The following is an 18,287-nucleotide window of genomic DNA, read 5'->3' as shown; positions in this document are numbered from 1 at the left end:
CATTTCTTATCTACCACCATCATGTATTCTTCTAATTCTGGGATGACCACTGCCACTGATGGTTTTTGTTCCTTTTCCCTTTCCCAACTATTTTCATGTAGTCAACCAATGGTTGACAGTATGTATAAGATGTCATTAGTCTTGGAATTTCCATAGCTACTGGAATTTGAATGTGCCAGGAAACTTTGAATGATTTAAGAAAGAAGCTGTGTGAGTAATACCTGGAAGAAAATATTTCAGTAACTTGGCCATGCAGCATGAATCCCAGATTACATCACTGTGTGAAACCACACAAGTGACAGATTCTGAAACTATGACACTGACTCAGATAAAAGATCTGAGACAATTCTCAGTTTTTGTAGCCGCACTCTGGCTTAATTCTACAGAAGCAGCACCATTTACAACTCTAAGCCACTGTCACTTCTGCAAATTTCTTAAGAAATGAAGAATTAATTGCAACCAATTATTTCTTTCCTAGTTCTTAAATATTGCTCTTAGTAGATGTTTGTAATCAACAGTATACAACAAAATGTTATATCAGTATTATATATGTGATTTAAGAAAATATAAAATAGTAACCCAGGCAGCAATCACACATTTAACTTATGTTAGCATCCTGTGTATTTATTCAGGTCTAGACTGCAGATAAACTGCTTTACATTTCTTAGATACCTAGGCTATTATACTAGTAAACACATAAGCAAGTGATAAAGACTGTGTTGGTTAGTTTAGTATTGAAACAACAAAGAAAACATAGGTTTATATTCAGTAGGACCTCTTGAATTCAGTGAATTCTAAGAAATAAAGCTTTTGGTGAAACAAGCAGAGCACACACTTAACTTTCCAAACCTTAAGGAAACTTTTACTCAAATCTTTATCTTTAGAAGGATTAATTGATTTTTCCATCTATTTCATAAATATTTCTATTTATGAGCAACAAAGTTGGTGAGGGGTTTGGAACATAAGCCCTACGAGGAGAGGCTGAGGGAGCTGGGGTTGCTTAGCCTGGAGAAGAGGAGACTCAGGGGTGACCTTATTACTCTCTACAACTACCTGAAGGGAGGTTGTAGACAGACGGATGTTGGTCTCTTCTCCCAGGCAAGCAGTACCAGAACAAGAGGACACAGTCTCAGGCTGCGCCAGGGGAGATTCAGGCTGGATGTTAGAAAAAAGTTCTATACAGAAAGAGTGATTGCACATTGGAATGGGCTGCCTGGGGAGGTGGTGGAGTCGCCATCACTGGAGGTTTTCAGGAGAAGACTTGACTGGGTGCTTGGTGCTGTGGGTTAGTTGCTTGGGCGGTGTTGGATTGGTTGATGGGTTGGACGCGATGATCTTGAGGGTCTCTTCCAACCTGGTTTATTCTATGTATTCTATGTATTCTATTAGTGCTTAATATCTTTTTATGACAAAGACTTTATGATATAATCTTTTTGCTTAGAATTTGATGCATATGATAAGCAGACACCTTAGCAGAAATAGTGTGTCATTTTATGAATGCATGCAGCTTTTGAATACAGATCATATCTAGCTCTTCAGATCTGTTCTTATATCCCTCAACTGTTTCAAATCACTGGCTGTACAGCTACTGCTATATAGTAGGAACTCTTCATCACTTGTATCATAACCATATTTTGGACTCCGTCTCACTATAAAAGAGAGCACCAGTACAATCCCAAGTTTCATATTCCAGAAATGTTGTGAAATATTCAAAAGGAGATATAATATCTTGTAACTGAATCTAGTTTAAAAATAGTATTTGTTGAGAATACAGAGGGACACAGAGGGACAATGCCATTTAATTTAAATCTGAAGCATTTTCTTCAAATAAGATACAGGCATGGCTTCCTTTGTGCAAGATGCCAAATCCAGCAGGATTGTAACAAGCTAAGACTGAGATTTGGAAATAAACCTCTTGTTTATGATAGAAATTAAACAGGAAATAGATGCATATTTAGAGATGAAAAACACATAATAATCATACTTGCTGTCTAACAACTATACACCACACCACCTAAACGTTTGTGGTTCCAGATTTATCTAAAATGTCAATGCTGACAGCAATTTGCCAAGATTATCAGTTGATTGCTTAAATGCATCTAAGGCCAGCCTCCACACTATCCTCTAAAGGGTTTGGGAATCTCCTCAAAACTCAGTCCCGACACTTGTTGTATTTCTAATAGCAGAAAAACTGATCTTCTCTTCAAAATTAAGTAAGACTTAAATTTCTTGAAGTTGTTAACTTCCATATGTAGCAGTATGCTCAGAAACAATCACTACATAATTTGATATCAAGGTATGAAAGAACACAATGAAGACCTTCTGTAACACAAGTTTGAGCGGATACTGTATATGAGCATGCTACATGAGGCAAATGCTGAATACTCCAACAGAAAGAACCATTTCCCTTGCTTTTATAATGTTTACCAAGACACTTATTGTCAGTTTCTGACAGGGTATGGCATGCTGCAATCAGGCCTCTAAGTATATATCTAATAAACCTCTAGAAATTCAGAGTGTGCTGACTTTCTCTTGACAGTGTGGTTGGCATTCATGCCCTTTAACTGTTCACTGTGCTATAAATATGGTGTGCAAAGATGTTCGGTTCAGTAACTGAAGTTCCACAGACAACTTCTACTAAGGAGACTATAATTAGTCACAATCACAGATAATTTTTAAACAAAAAAAAATCCCTCTGCAGCAGGGACATACTTTATGCAGGGTATTCTGGTGGAGAGATACAAGAAAACAACTTTAAATTTTCGTGTCAGGCTCCATTTGCAATTCCAAACACCACCACAGTTGCATTTCCTACAATTGTGACAGACTGTCATGGGTTGAGTTGAATCTGCTGCTGTTATTCATACCATGCTGCAATCATGCCAGCTTCAAAAATGGAAGTCCTGGCTGGAGAAAAGTATTACAGGGCTCAAAGTTCAGATTTTAACATGGGAGTCTTCCGGTTCCAATTGCTGCTTCTGGGTTCTGGGTGTTTTGGGTGCTGGCTTTTTCTGCAAGATGGGTGAGAGTCAGGTAGCTCACTGGTTTTGGTTTTCTCTTTTATGCTGGGCTTTTTCCCCCGTGTTTCACTGTGCTGCTTCTGCAAATAGGCTAAGCTAAGGTAACCATGCATTTCATTATCAATTACATTATTCGCTAAGGTAATTATGCACTGTGGTTATGGTATCTTAGGTTATATTAAACTCTTCCCTCTTAATCTCAACCTTGAGTTTTGTGCGTTACTTTTCCCCTCACTTTTGAGTTGGGGAAGCAGGCAGGTTAGCCCTTGCACCAAACTATTACAGATTCAACTGTCCCTGCTACCTTGTTATCATTTTGTAACTGAACAAAGTGTTAGGAAAACCACAAGTTGAAGTGTTTGCATTCCTATCACCATGGAGAATTATCGCTCCTCCAAATCTCAACTGATTTTACTCAAAGATCTACTTGTCATGTAACAGTAAGACATTATTTGTAGATGAGATAAATGGGTAGTGTCCAAGGTTATACCAGGGCAAATTCAATTAAAAGTCAGACATAAGTAGTGCAATAAACTTAAATTCTCAGTCTTCATCCACACCTAACATAACTGTGTGTTTCATCTTGTAGGTTGAGGTCTAAGATCCACAAGATTGAGAATAGTTGATCTAAATTGCCAAAAGGTTTCAGAACTCTTACTTGAACCAGGGAAAAAAATCATGTGTATACTCAACCATATTCTTTTGTTACATATACATGCATTTCCACACAAAGCTACTTATAAGTAGAATATTATTTGTGGTTAACAGTACTAAATCTAAGATCTGGCTTTGATGTTGTTAAATGCAAAGTCTCTGTATTAACTGGTCTCAAACTGAGAAAGCTTTGCACTATATAAAAATTTCAACCCATTCAAACAAGCAGTGGGCAACAAGCCCAGAAGCATGGAATAAGAGAGCTACATAAACAGCAGCTTGTTAGGCCTCAAACAAGTATGTTGTCAAAGCCAGATCTAATCTAACCCCAAAAGGTCCTATGTTCCAGAACAACAGACAGACAATAACCTAACAAGTCTCTCATCAAGGAATTAAATGACAACCTTTGATAGCAAACACCAAGGCACTAAAGCTTATTAGAAGGAATCCCTGTCAATGTCTTTAAGAGCTTTAGAAAGCACATAATGGTTTTGCTAGGAGTTTACCGGATTTACTAAGGATCAGTAACTTAATCTGCATACAGCTGAGAAATCCACTTTCAAAACACTTCAAGAAATATTTAATGCATCAAGAATACAGACAACATTTAAATATGGCGTAGTATCTTATTTTCAGCTCATCATTGTACTGTACATCACTGGCACCGTCTCAAATCAATCAGCATTCAAAATCGTATTTAATTAAATAAAGTCTATAAATACCCAAGACAATTGTCACTTGCTGCCAATTTTGTTATTGCAAAACATTTATCTACAGCCATAGCGAGTTTTAAAATTGCATTCCAATACTACATTCACACTGCACTTTGTTTAGAATATTAGTACAACTCTACTGTTTTAACTGGAGGCCTTTATTTCCATTCTCCTCTCTGGACACAAGACTGGCCGCTACACTCAGTGTGCACTACCATCTTGCAGTCTTCACAACATGCTGGATAGAACTGTGTTCTTCCTAGTCAACCCAACAACCTTTAAGTTAGAACAGCATAAGGAAACATAGGTCTGAGACTCCTTGTGCTTAAACAAAAACAAGCTCCTATCTTGCTTTTATTCAGGTCTTCACCAGACCATTCTGAAATACCAGCTGAATTGACCACTCTAGCAGCAAACTAAGTCCAACCAGGGCAGCTAATCTGACTAAAACAGCACAAAAATGAACTAAGCATTTAAAAGTGCCAGGGAGAGTGCAAAGCTGTCCAGACAGATGCATCAATAGTACTTTCCTTTTTATCAACACAGAGCTTTTACAATGGTTCAGCTGCTTATTAGACAACATGCACTGCTTAACTCCATCATTCCAACATGGACTCAGAGAGCAGGAAAGAATCTCTTGAATTTTACTGGAAAGTATTTTTAAAAACCCAGAGATTCAGAACTCAACTTGTTCAAGCCAAACAACTACAACAGCTTCACCCATGTAAAAACCCAACTTATAGTTAGCTCCATGCAACTATTTTATGTTTCTTACATAGGGAATATGGAATTTGATAACCATTTGATTCCAACAGTATTTTCATTCAGCTCATATTAAATCCTAGATAACATTAAGAATTATAAACCTGCTTCAACAGGAATTTTCATTACAGTACAATGATTTCTTCTTTAAAAGCAATCTGTTTAGAACAATGATTGGAAAGGCTTCCTGTCCATTCTGGTTGCCTAGATACCATTATATTTCAAAGGTCTAATCAGGTACCAGGACTAAGTATATTACACACTTGAAATCTAATACTACATTTCTAAAAAGCACACATATGAAAGTATTGAGGTACATTTTATTTAATAAATTGAAACATTGTGTATTTGGGTACTGTTGATCCCTTCAAATAAGTAGATTTATCAAAAGTATTTTCTAATTTCAGTACCAATTGATATAGGGACATAAAATACTGTGGTTTACATATATCTCTAAATATAAAATCCATATAAACATGTTAACACCACTACTTGATTTATTAATGTGGTACCTAGACATACATGAAATTGTGTTATTGAGAGCTTTAATGACCCTTCAATTACCAAAGCCAGGAAAGCAAATTATTTTCCTATCATATGTTTATTAACAAATCTTATTTAAAAAAAAGGTTTGTTATTTAATTATGCTCAATATCAGGAGAAGGTTTTTAAATTACACAAAAATATAAACCATGAGATTAAAGTAAAAATGTGACATTAACAAGTAACACTTGCAAATCAAGGAATAATGCTTATGGGTATTGTGACATCAAGTGATTTTTAGGACTTTTTGCTTTGAGGGAATAAGCACATACAGAGCATTTTACCTCATGTTAGATATTCAAGCTATAGATAATTCCAGATATTTCAAAGCTTGCAAATTGAAAGGGAGAAATCATGATCACAGAATGCTAGTTGTTGGAAGGGACCTCCAGAGATCATCCAGTCCAAACACCCCCGCCAAAGCAGGATCACCTGGGGCAAGCTGCAAAGGAACACATCCAGGCGTGTTCCAGAGATGATAATCATCTTCCTGATCTCAAGCTCTAATGCTGCTATCCTGTGAAAAGGCTACAAGCAGTCACAAACATGGGTAATTAGTCTATACCATCATTACCATTCCTTCATTTCCCACTTTCCCTCTCATTAAGAAACCTTATTTTGTCTTATCTTCTCCTACTTAATGCATGAGAACAAAATATTTTTAGCATTAAGAAGAGTTCAAATCTTTTCCTGCAAAAGTATTCCTAGTACACACAAGTGTCTCAGCAAGAAGGGTTTATTTTTGACTTGCCTAGTATCATAATTATCCTTCCACTCAGAAATATCACTAAGTTGAGCCAGCTGAAACAATCTTCATTTTTCTGAATAGTGCATTCAAAACTTCTTGCTCTCACAAGTTCAAAGCTCCAGTTTTTACAGTTGCTCTTTGTATACCTCATTAAGTACAATACTTTTTTGTATGTAGAATCTTTCAGGTGAAGACAACTCAGCTTTATTTACAGTATAACAAAACAGCAATTCACACAAAAATTGAGGTAACAGTAGGACACTGTGCAAACAAAGGCAATAAATAGAACAGCTGACCTCAGTAAAGATGGACAATGACTAAGGCTCAACCTCAGAACAGTGATTTTCATCAATATAGGTCATTCTGTACACATCATGGAAAAAACCTTTAAACAGAAAACTATCAAATCAGATCAGATTTTATTTCAGTGTTTCCATGGCAGAAAAACTTCACATGTAACAGAATATCTTAAATATATTTTCTACTTCCATTTTTCTACCTTGACATTCATCAGACAGCATATTACAGGAAACACTGCAGAGATCAATCAAGCTCAGCAGCAAAACTGACTTCAGAATTTCATGCCCCCTGAAGCCAGACTCATGATTTGGTTTCAAAACATTCAGCCAGATTTTAGGATGCACCAACTACTCAATTCTTCCTTCTCAGAGGACTAAATCAACAAAAGGGTAAAATGTGGCAGCGAAACAACTTGGTGATATGACTATATAAAAGTACAGTGTAACACTTTGTCACAGAAAGCCCAAGTTCAAGTCGTGCCAAGACAAGTATGCAAGGAGCTATACTGTAATTTTTTTCCTAAAAACATTAAAGAATTAAAATCATGACAGAGTAATAAATCATAATTTTAAAGAGAAAATTCCACAAGGAAGACTTAAAACAATAATCGTAGAATTGTTAGGGTTGGAAGGCACCTCAAGGATCACCTAGTTTCAACCCCCTGCCATGGGCAGGGAAATCTCACACTAGGTCAGTTTGATCAGAGCCACATGCAGCCTGGCCTTAAAAACCTCCAGGAATGGGGCCTCCACCACCTCTCTGGGCAACCCATTCCAGTGTCTCACCACGCTCTGAATCTACCCATTTCGATTTTTTTCCATTCCCCCTAGTCCTCTCATTACCTGACACCCTAAAAAGTCCCTCACCAGCTTTCTTCTAGGCCCCCTTAAGATACTGGAAGGTCACAATAAGGTCTCCTGGGAGCCTTCTCTTCTCCAGACTGAATAATCCCAACTCTCTCAGCCTGTCCTCATAGGAGAGGTGCTCCAGCCCTCTAATGATCCTCGTGACCCTTCTCTGGACATGCTCCAGCACATCGAGAGCCTTCCTGTAATAGGGCCTCCAGAACTGGATGCAGTACTCTAGGTGGGGTCTCACCAGAGCAGAGTAAGGGGGAAGAATCACCTCCCTCAACATAATGGAATAGATGACCTTGAAATTACTAATTCATAGCACAGTGAAGCAGTCTATACATGCAGGCAAGAAACTATTTTATGATTCTTGCAAAGGGAATATACAATATTATGATGTTGTAAATCACTACACCAACATTCAAACTAAAAGGGACAAGCATAAAAGAATCCAATCCATAATTACACAAAGACAACCATCACTGAAGGGCTCTTTTCGGTATATCCAGGAACCTCCTTTCAGAAAAACAAGGGGAATTATTAGACTAGGGGAATCCAGTAATTTTTACTTTGTTCTTTGAAATTATTGTCATATTTAGTACAAAAGCTTCAGCATTTCATTGACTTAGCTATAAAATCAACTAGAAAAGTCCCCATAAATAACACCTCAATTGACAGAGTCCAACTGTACCAAAACAAAATGCAACAGAGATCCTAGTTCAGAACTTCTCCTAAATCTAAGCAGACAGGCAGAAAGCCAGCAGGGAAGGCAGACAGGCAAAATCAACAACTGGGGAAAAAAAATCAAACCAAATAAACACTTTTTTCAGGTATCAAGGAACAGCTGTTCAATAAGAGAAGAAATTTCAAAGTATCTACAGGTAATTGCCTCTGAAGGTGAGATAGGAAATGTTTCATTAGATATCACAGAATCATAGAATTGTTTAGGTTGGAAAAGATCTCCAAGGCCATCAAGTCCAACCATTAACCCAACACCACCCTGTCCACTAAACCACATCTTCAAATGCACATGTGCATGCTTTTTTTGATTATCTCCTGGGATGGTGACACTGCCACCACTATGCATAGCCTGCTCCTATGCCTGACCAACCCCTCAGTAAAGAATTTTTTTCCAACATCCAATCTCATCCTCCCCAGTGTAATTTGAGGCCATTTCCTCTCATTCTAACACTAGTCACTTAGGAGAAGTGGCTGAGCCCCACCTTATGAAACCTCCTTTCAGGCAGTTGCAGAAATCAGTAAGCCTCCCCTTAGCCTCCTCTTCTCAAAAACTAAACAATCTCAGTTCCCTCAGCCATTCATTATCAGACCTATTGTCCAGACTCTTCACAGCTATGTTGCCCTTCTCTGGACATGCTCCAGCACCTCAATGTCCTTCTTGTAGTGAGAGGCTCAAAACAGAACACAGAATTTGAGCTGTGGCCTCACCAGTGCAGAGCACAGGGGCACAAGCACTTCCCTACTGCTGCTGGCCACACTATTCCTGATGCAGGCCAGGATGCTGTTGGCCTTCTTGGCCACCTGAGCACACTGCTGGCTTGTGTGCAGCTGGCTGTCATCCAGCACCCCTAGATCCTTCTCTGCTGGGCAGCTTTCCAGATGCTCTGTCCCAAGCTTGTGGCACTGCATGGGGTTGTTGTGACCCAAGTGCAGGACCCAGCACTTGGTTTTGTTAAACATCCTGCAATTGACCACAGACCATTGATCCAGCCAGGCCAGATACCTCTTCTGAGCCCTTCTACCTTTGAACAGATCAACATGCACAACTAGTTTGGTGTCATCTGCAAACTCACTGAGGGTGCACTCAATGCCCTCATCCAGACCACTGACAAAGATACTAAACAAGACTGGCTCCAAAACTGAGTTCTGGGGAGCACCGCTTGTGACCAGACACCAACTGGATTTAACTCCAGTCACCACCACTCTTTGGGACCTTGCCATCCAGGCAGTCTCTTTTATCCAGTGAAAGGTCCACCCATCCAAGCCATGAGCATCCAGTTTCTCAATGAAGATGCTGTGGCAGACAGTGTCAGATGCCTTGCTAAAGTCCAGGTAAATAACATCCACAGCTTTCCCCTCATCCACTAAGTGGGTCACTTTGTTGCAGAAGGAGATCAGGTTTGTTAAGCAGGACCTACCCTTCCTCTTCATGAACCCATGCTGACTGAGCCTGATCACCTCGTTGCTCTGCACATGCTACATAATGGCACTCAGGATGATCTGTTGCATGACCTTCCCTGGAACCAAGCCAGACTGATAGGTCTGTAGTTCCCCAGGCTCTCTTTCTGGCCCTTGTAGATGGGCATCACATTTGCCAATTTCCACGTAACTGGGATCTCCCAAGGTAGCCAGAACTGCCTTTGTGAGCACTTCCACCAGTTCTCTCAGCACCCTGTATATTTTAGGCAAGGCTGGCATAACTTCTGAAGTCAACATCTCTGAAATGTGCAATACTTGTTTGTGAGAATAAGGCTTTTCTGAGAGCTCCCACAAATGCAGTGCTCTAAAATCTTTTTTGTCTGGAAGTGTGGAGAAATACTCTGGAAGGAAGGCAAAAGAATTAATCGTACAAACAATTTATATATATTTGTTGTACACTGTGTAGTCAGGTCTGGTGGAACGCAGGTATTGCCAAGAACTGAGAGGATTCAGCTGCAGGAAAGATGAGTATGCCGTGGGAGTAAGCTGACTGAGCAGATACAAAGATAACAGGTCTGTAACAAAAGAAAAGCGGCCAGAAAAAGATCCTTGAGATGTCAAGATTCAAAAGAATAACTGAGTGGAATAGTTCTGTTCCTTAAGGAACAGAAAGAACTGCAATGAAAAACATAAAAAGCAGTAGTCTGTCTTAAGTTAAAAAATAGGTATCTTTAAGAATGTGACATGCCAGTGTTTCAGGAAGAATTGCAAGGACCTGTTCAGGAATGGAAAAGTGGCTCGATGGTCATGAGTATAAAGGTATTCACTGAAATAAAATCCATACAGGTGATTATCCTGAAACAAGACAGATAATTATAGTTGTCAAATATATGGTCTGTGACCTCCTGGATCCCAGTATCCACTCCTAAAGAGTCGTTACAATTTGAAGGGGGAATTTTAGCCTAGTCCCTGACCGGCTGCAAGTTCAGAAGCCCTAGTCCTTGTGGGAGGATTTCAGGGATTTCAACCACCCTGACATCTACTGGAGGGACAACACAGCTAGGTAGCAGGATGTTCCTGGAATGCATAGATGACAACTTCCTCCTCCAAATGGTAGAGGAACCAAGGAGAAAAGGTGCTATGCTGGACCCTGTTCTCACCAATAAGGAAGGGCTGGTGACCAATGTGAGGTTCAGAGATAACCTTGGCTGCAGTGACCATGAAGCAACAGAATTTAAGATTCTCAGGGCAACTAGGAGGATGTATCCCAAGCTTACAACCCTGGATTTTAGGCATGCATAATTTGATCACCTCAGGGATCTGCTGGCCAAAATATTGTGGCACAAAGCCCTAGAAGGAAGAGGGACCCAGGACAGCTGGTCAGTGTTCAAGGATCACCTTCTCTGTGCCCAGGAGCAAAGCATACCCACAAAGAGGAAAGCAGGAAAGAATGCTAGGAGATCTGCCTGGATAAGCAAGGAGCTCCTAGACACACTGTCACACAAAAAGAAACTGTACAAGGAGTGGAAGAAGGGACAGCTAGAATGGGGGTCATATAAGGATGCTACCCGAGCAGCAGGAGACCTGGTTATAAAAGCTAAAGCTCTGTTAGCTCTGTTTAATTGTGTTAGAATTAAATCTAGCCAGGGAGATCAAGTGGAACAATAAACATTTCTATAGGTATATTAATGGTAAAAAGACAACTAGGGAAGTTGTTGGCCCCCTCAGAAAGGAAACAGGTGAACTGGTGACAAGTGACATGGAGAAAGCTGAGGGTCTCAAGGACTTCTTTACCTCAGTCTTCACTGGCAAGGGCTCTCAGATTAATGGAAGATAAGGGCAGGGACTGGAAGAAGGAACTGCCCATTGTGAGTGAAGATCAGGTTCATGACCATCTGAAGAATCTGAAAGTGTTCAAGTCCATGGGACCCAACCAGATATACCCACAGGTGCTGAAGGAACTGTTGGATGAGGCTGCTAAACCACTCTCTATTATATTCCAAAAGTCATGGCAGTCTGGGAAGGTCCCCACTGACTAGAAAAGGGGAAATATAACTCCCATTTTCAAAAAGTGAAGGCCAGTCAGTCTCACCTCTGTGCCTGGAAAGATCATGGAGCAGATCCTCCTGGAGGCACTGATGAGGCAGAAGAATAACAGAGGTGTGATAAGGTACAATCAGCACAGCTTCACCAAGGGCAAATCCTGCCTGACAAATCCAGTGGCCTTCTATGACAAGGTCACAACATCAATAGATGAAGGCCAAGCAACTGATGTCATTTACCTGGACCTGAGCAAAGCCTTCGACACTGTCCCACACCACATCCTGGTCTCCAGAATGGTGCAGTATGGGTTTGATGGATAGACCATTTGGTGGATAAAGAACTGGCTTGACAGCCACACCCAGAGGGTGGCTGTCAATGGGTCCATGTCGAAGTGGAGGCCAGTGACAAGTGGAGTCCCTCAGGGATCTGTATTGGGACCAGTCTTGTTTAATATCTTTGTTGGTGACATGGACAATGGCATTGAGTGCATCCTCAGCAGGTTTGCTGATGACACCAAGCTGTGTGGTACAGCAGACATGCTGGAAGGCAGGGATAGCATCCAGAAGGACCCTGACAGGCTGGAGACGTGGACCCATGACAACCTCATGAGGTTCAACAAGACCAAATGCAAGGTCCTGTATCAGTGTCTGGGCAATCCCAGGCACCAATATAGGCTGGGCAGCAACTGGCTTGAGAGCAGCCCTGAAGGAAAGGACCTGGGGGTGCCGGTGGATGAAAAGCTCAACATGAGCCACCAGTGTGCACTTTCAGGCCAGAAAGCCAATCACATCCTGGGCAGCATCAAGAGAAGCACAGCCAGCAGGTCAAGGGAGGTGATTCTCTTCCTCTAGCTGTGGTCTCACCAGAGCAGAGTACTGCATCCAGTTCTGGAGCCCCTATTACAGGAAGGATCTTGATGTGCTGGAGCATGTCCAGAGAAGGGCCACAAGGATGATCAGAGGGCTGGAGCACCTCTCCTATGAGGACAGATTGAGAGAGTTAGGGTTATTCAGTCTGGAGAAGAGAAGGCTCCCAGGAGACCTTATTGTGGCCTTCCAGTATCTTGAGGGGGCCTACAAGACAGCTAGTGAGGGACTTTTTAGGGTGTCAGGTGATGAGAGAACTAGGGTCAATGGAACAAAAATAGAAAGGGATAGATTCAGATTAGATGATAGGAAGAAGTTCTTCACCACAAAGGTGGTGAGACACTGGAACAGGTTGCTGAGGGAGGTGGTGGAAGCCCCATCCCTGGTGGAAGCCACATCCCTGGAGGTTTTTAAGGCCAGGCTGGATGTGGGTCTGAGAAACCTGATCTAGTTTGAGGTATGCCTGCCTACAGCAGGGGGGTTGAAATTAGATGATCCCTGAGGTCCCTTCCAAACCTAACAATTCTATGATTGTATGAAAGACTGAAAGTAAAATAAATTGCCACTGGATGCAAAAGGAAAATAACAATAAAGTCTATATAATTAATTAGATTGCTAATGGGAATACAGAGCAAAGGCATAAACAGTTCGTTCTCTCTTTTCTTCTCCTCTCACTTCTGCTTGCAACTTTCCTCTCTCTCTTCTGTGGCCTTGCCAGAGGTTTTGACTACTGTATGAGGTAATGGGAAGGAGGGAAGGAGTTGGGGAGGATGTGAACAAGTCCCCTGGATCCATCCAGGGGAGTCTGAGGAGTTTGCATTGTTTATAAAGTGTAACTATATATATTGTAAATATATTGTGTATTTCATACATATTCATTAAATTTCATAATTCTAGATTGTAGTTTGCTTGTAAATATAGCTTCATTTGCTTCCAAAACCTTCTGAGACAGTCTGGCAATTTTACTTTGGAGGTAGTTTCTCCAGATTAGTTTGGGGTAATTTCAACCCATCACAAGAGTACTTAAGGTGTTATCTACTGCCTTTTTATTTCAAGATACTAAGAACCTAACCGCTGAGTTTGCTACATTAGGTGAAGAATGTGATAATCCACAAAATAAAACACTAATCCTATAAACTCATGCTGCCAGTTTAATGTATTCATCAAACCTGATGAGTTAACCTCATACCAGAAGGCTTTCCACTTAATGAGGTACTGCCTGTTCTCTTGCAGTTGGCATAAATTCAGTCTTATGTGCTTTAGCTAATTCAGTAGAAATATACTTGCAAATCCACACCTGATCTGGATCACATGTATATTAATGCAGCACACAGATCAGTCATACAGAACTACCATCTCCCAGCGTAAGTGGAATTGCATTCATTCTGCAAGCATCACTGCAATTTTTATTTGTTGAACACTGAAATGTAAGGCAAAGAACCATGTAAAAGAAAAATAACTTGGGTCTACTGCTGTCTTTACTTGGAAACCAACCAAAACATACAATACTTTAAAAAAAAAATCTCATTCATGCTAAATATATGATGCTATCTATTGAGAGGTAACACCAGCAAAGAAAAATAGAACAAAGTATTATTTCAAACACTTAAGACACAGAAGCTTAAGAACTGTCAACATGACCAGTATTGAAGTGGTTAAGTATTTTTGCATGTTAAATTTGTAGTGTTGAACATACTACACTGCATTTCCATTTATGTTGAGTTCCCATGAAATTTAAGTATTTCTTTGTCACACATTGAAAGCATCCTCTTCTTCAACATAAGGAAATTCTTCACTGTAAGGGTCACAGAGCACTGCAACAGCTTCCCCAGAGAGGTTCTGGAGTCTCCTCCGAAGACTTTCAAGACCCATCTGGATGCAGTAAGTCCTGCTCTGACAGGAGGGTTGGACTTGATCTCCTGAGGTCCCTTCCAATCCCTAACCTCCGGTGTTCCTGGTTTTGGTTTACAAACAATATGCTCAAATTCAGCTTACTTCAGTAATAAGGATGCCTCAGAAATTTTCCAGAAAAGGTTCCTCTGCTGTTGAGATGGTACACTGAAAGCCATGGAATTACAAATCTAAAATACTGTTATACATGGGTAATGTTCAGAATCCAATATTCTTATTCCAAATGACCTGCAGCCAATTTTGGACAAAATCAAGTACCAATTTACAGATATGACAACAGAAATTGGATAATCCAGGGTAATAGTATTTTGTACAGCTGAAATACATCTGCTTCTTCCTAGAGATGGGACAACAAAATACAAACCTAACGTCGACCAGCAACATTGTTTAAAAAGGTCACAGTTTAGGTACAGCAATGCACATCTATCTCAATTAATTTACTGCAATTTCCTGGTTTAGAAAAACCTATAATGGAATAAATCTGAAGACTAGAAATAGACTGATTTTTATAATTATATCTTCCCTCAATTAAGCATTCTAGATCAAGCTTCAGGAGGTTGTTCTAGTCCTCGTACAAAAATATAGTTTGTACAGAGGCTGGAATATCTCACTGGGTCAATAGGTATTCAGCTACATGCCCTTTTTTTACATAAGCAAGGTACTTTAAATGCCTCTCATGCATTGTATTTTTCCTGTCAGCAGACCACAATTTCTACTCTTCCTTTTATTTCAGGATCTTTTAAACAGAACAAGCCCATAAATAGACGTAGGAGTACAACTGAGTAGATCACAAACCATGACATATGGGCTGAACAAGAAATTGGGAAATAGAACAGTGAGAAGAAAGTGACTAGTGGAAGTAACTTTAAATAGTTTCACCATCAGATAAAGCTTTCACATAACATATAAACATTTGGCATGGTTGCAAGCAGAAGTAACTGAAAAGCTTTCACTCTAACACATGTGAAATACAGAAATGCATCCATGGGTGTCTATACAACACCTCATTCTGAGATCACTAAACATTTCAGTATTTTTTGCCTAAATAACAGTGCAAACACTGGTCCTAAAAGAAGTCAGTCTGCTAGTATTCACACCACTTTAACAGAGAAGAGGGAAATATTAAACCGACTGAGCCACTGCTCAGAACTCTACAAGAAAACTCATTTTGAGCATTTGTTCCACATCTAAAGATTTCACGAGATTCCATCACAAAAACATACTTTCCTTCAAAAGCTTTTCTGTGTTTTAAAACATCTTTCTACAGAAAGATGGTGGTCTTTATCCATATGCAGTATATGCTGAAAGACATGAAAACAATTACCAAACTACATGCACTGAAAGTTCCACACAGAACAGCAAAACACTCTATGACCATTTAAAATGCCTTGTCAGAAGACACTATTTCTCCACCTTGGAAAAAGACTGCAGCACTGCTATTGATCACATGCAGGATAACCTTCCCATGCAACAACCTAAGGGTTCTGAAGCAGTACAATAGGCAACCGTACCAACCAAACATCTAACACTTTCTGGAAAACAAACAAAACCCAAAAGCTTCAATTGTTTTTCTCACAAGCAAAATTACATATCTATAGACACTTTTTAGGACATTCATTTTTCCCTTACCAGGTTTCTTTCATCTCTTCATCTACACATGAAAGCATCCTGATTTCCTGTACCTTTCTAAACCTACTTTAGATTTATCACCAGGAAGTATTTACAAGGTTTACTACAATGCTTGCAGAGGACAGAGCAAAACCAGTGTCAAGGGGAGCGAGAAATGGGGCAGTTGTTTGAAGTTTGCCTGAAGCTGTAGTTCTGTGAGGGGAAGGGCATCAGGAGGAAAGGTGCTACTCAGCAGCCTCTTCACTCCAGATTTGAAGGTTCCAGTGTGGTTTGGCTATAAGGCATATACTGCAACACTCCGTAAAACGCTAGTACAGTGGAAATCTTGTAGCACTCAGCTGTCTCCAAATTGTAACTTTCATCCCATACGAAGGCATTTATAATTAAAAATCTCACTTCCCTTTTTTATGAGATTTTTTAAAATAATGTTATTTTCCTTACCTTACATACAAGCACATCACTTAAAAAATATTAAAACGCTACCTACAAGTACCTGTGAGCAAAACTCAAAGTACACATGACAGCATGTAGTGAGTCACTATATTATACACTTAGAAACTCCATCAAGATTGAAATTTTACAAGGGGAAGTACAACAGCATAAGCAACTCTCACGAAAATAAAACAATACAAAAATTGAAATGGGGGTTTGACTGGTGTTCCTTCAATGCTTTCTGCACTTTATTCTTATTGCACCATTCTAATCGTTGTTCAGCTCTGCAAGAAACATTAAGCGCAAACATCCTGCAATCTAAAATTTCTTTCCTCTAAGCAGAGGTACACAGAATGCACGTCAGAAGTTTGAGATGCTATCCCTTTCAAATGGAAGTTGGTGCACTCTCTAAACAAGGCTTCCGGGACAAACTACGCTGTGTCTCTTCCCCAGAACGGCCCTACCTACACTCCCGAAAGAAGCCGAAGCACCTACTTGCATTAACGGGCTGCTATGTCTCCCCTCACCCCGAAAACTTTTGAGGGGCCACGAACACATACCGCGGTACGGCAGAGCGGCGTCGCCTCTGCCTCGTTATCCAAGGAAGGCATCCCACCGCCTATCCGCCCCCCAAGCCCGAAACGCGGGGCCCTCTCCTCAGCCATCGTCGGGTGCCACATTAGCTGCGAGCTGCCTCGGCGGCCACCTGCCCCGCCCTCGCCTACACAAGGGCCCTTCTCTCAGGGCTGGGAGGCGTGGGGCACCTCACCTCAGGACTTTGGGGGAGATTACTTCAGGGCGACCTTTACCTCATGTGAGCCCTTACCTAAGAGGAGCAGCTTGACCTCCCTGGCCGCCTTCTCGCCATCCTCCCGCAGGTTCCTGTCGATCATCTTGCTCCTCTCTACCGCTGCCTTGTCCTCGGCGCTTAGCGTGCAGCCCATTTTGGGAACGGGGGCTGTTTTAATTCGGCGGGAGAACAGAAGCAAGGGAGCGGCGGGGTTTCGCGCCCGGGGCCGCCGGAGAGGCGCTGAGGGAGGGGGAGTGGGCGCCTCCCCGCTCTCTTTCTCCTTCCCCCACCCCCCCCCCCCCCCCCCCCACCTGAAACGCAACGGCGGCGTAGGCACCACACGCCGAGTTTACCTCACACGCAAGCAAGCGGGGAGGAAGGGAACGGCGAAGGTGGGAGGGAGCGAGGGAAGGCTTGCCTGAAGCTGTCTCCGGAGAAACACAGCGAAGGAGAACAGAGAGGGCTGCTGACAGAGGTCGCGCACCGGGGGCTGCCGTCGCCGGCGGCCGCCAGGGTACTGCGCCCGCCGCACCGCCCCCGCCCCTCCGGAGGCGCTCGGCCGCGCGCACCGCCCACACGGCGGCGAGGAGGGAGGGAGGGAAGGGGCGAGCGCGTGCACGGCGGGAAGAGCGGCGCGACTGCGCGTGCGCACGGCATCGCCGAGCCGGAGGGGAGACCGCATCGGCAGCGAAATGTGAATGAGATCACAACGGGACGCGGGAAGGAGGGGGAAAGCGGCTTCCCTCGGTTTGTTCTGCGTCTGTGTGACGCCACCGCCGGCAGGACCAGACCCCGGCCACATACCATTGGCGAGAGAAACCGTTGAGGGCTCGAATTTAAACAGCTTTCTGAAGGAGAGTCCATT

General features: G+C 41.7%; 1 protein-coding gene across 1 annotated transcript in view; it reads right to left on the bottom strand.

Moving 5' to 3' along the window:
* Positions 1–17,955, bottom strand: part of GNAI1 (G protein subunit alpha i1) — a 36,390-nt gene extending 18,435 nt beyond the window's left edge. Inside the window, exon 1 of the mRNA XM_009900042.2 lies at positions 17,459–17,955. Within this exon, the coding sequence (XP_009898344.1) occupies positions 17,459–17,576 (118 nt within the window). The 5' untranslated portion in view covers positions 17,577–17,955. The remainder of the gene's footprint in view (positions 1–17,458) is intronic.
* Between the last annotated feature and the right edge of the window lie 332 nt (positions 17,956–18,287).

The sequence above is a fragment of the Dryobates pubescens genome, chromosome Z (genome assembly GCF_014839835.1).
Source record: "Dryobates pubescens isolate bDryPub1 chromosome Z, bDryPub1.pri, whole genome shotgun sequence".
NCBI classification, from domain to species: domain Eukaryota; kingdom Metazoa; phylum Chordata; class Aves; order Piciformes; family Picidae; genus Dryobates; species Dryobates pubescens.
The sequence above is the reverse complement of the archived record's forward strand: the minus strand, read 5'-3'. Positions and strand labels throughout refer to the sequence as shown.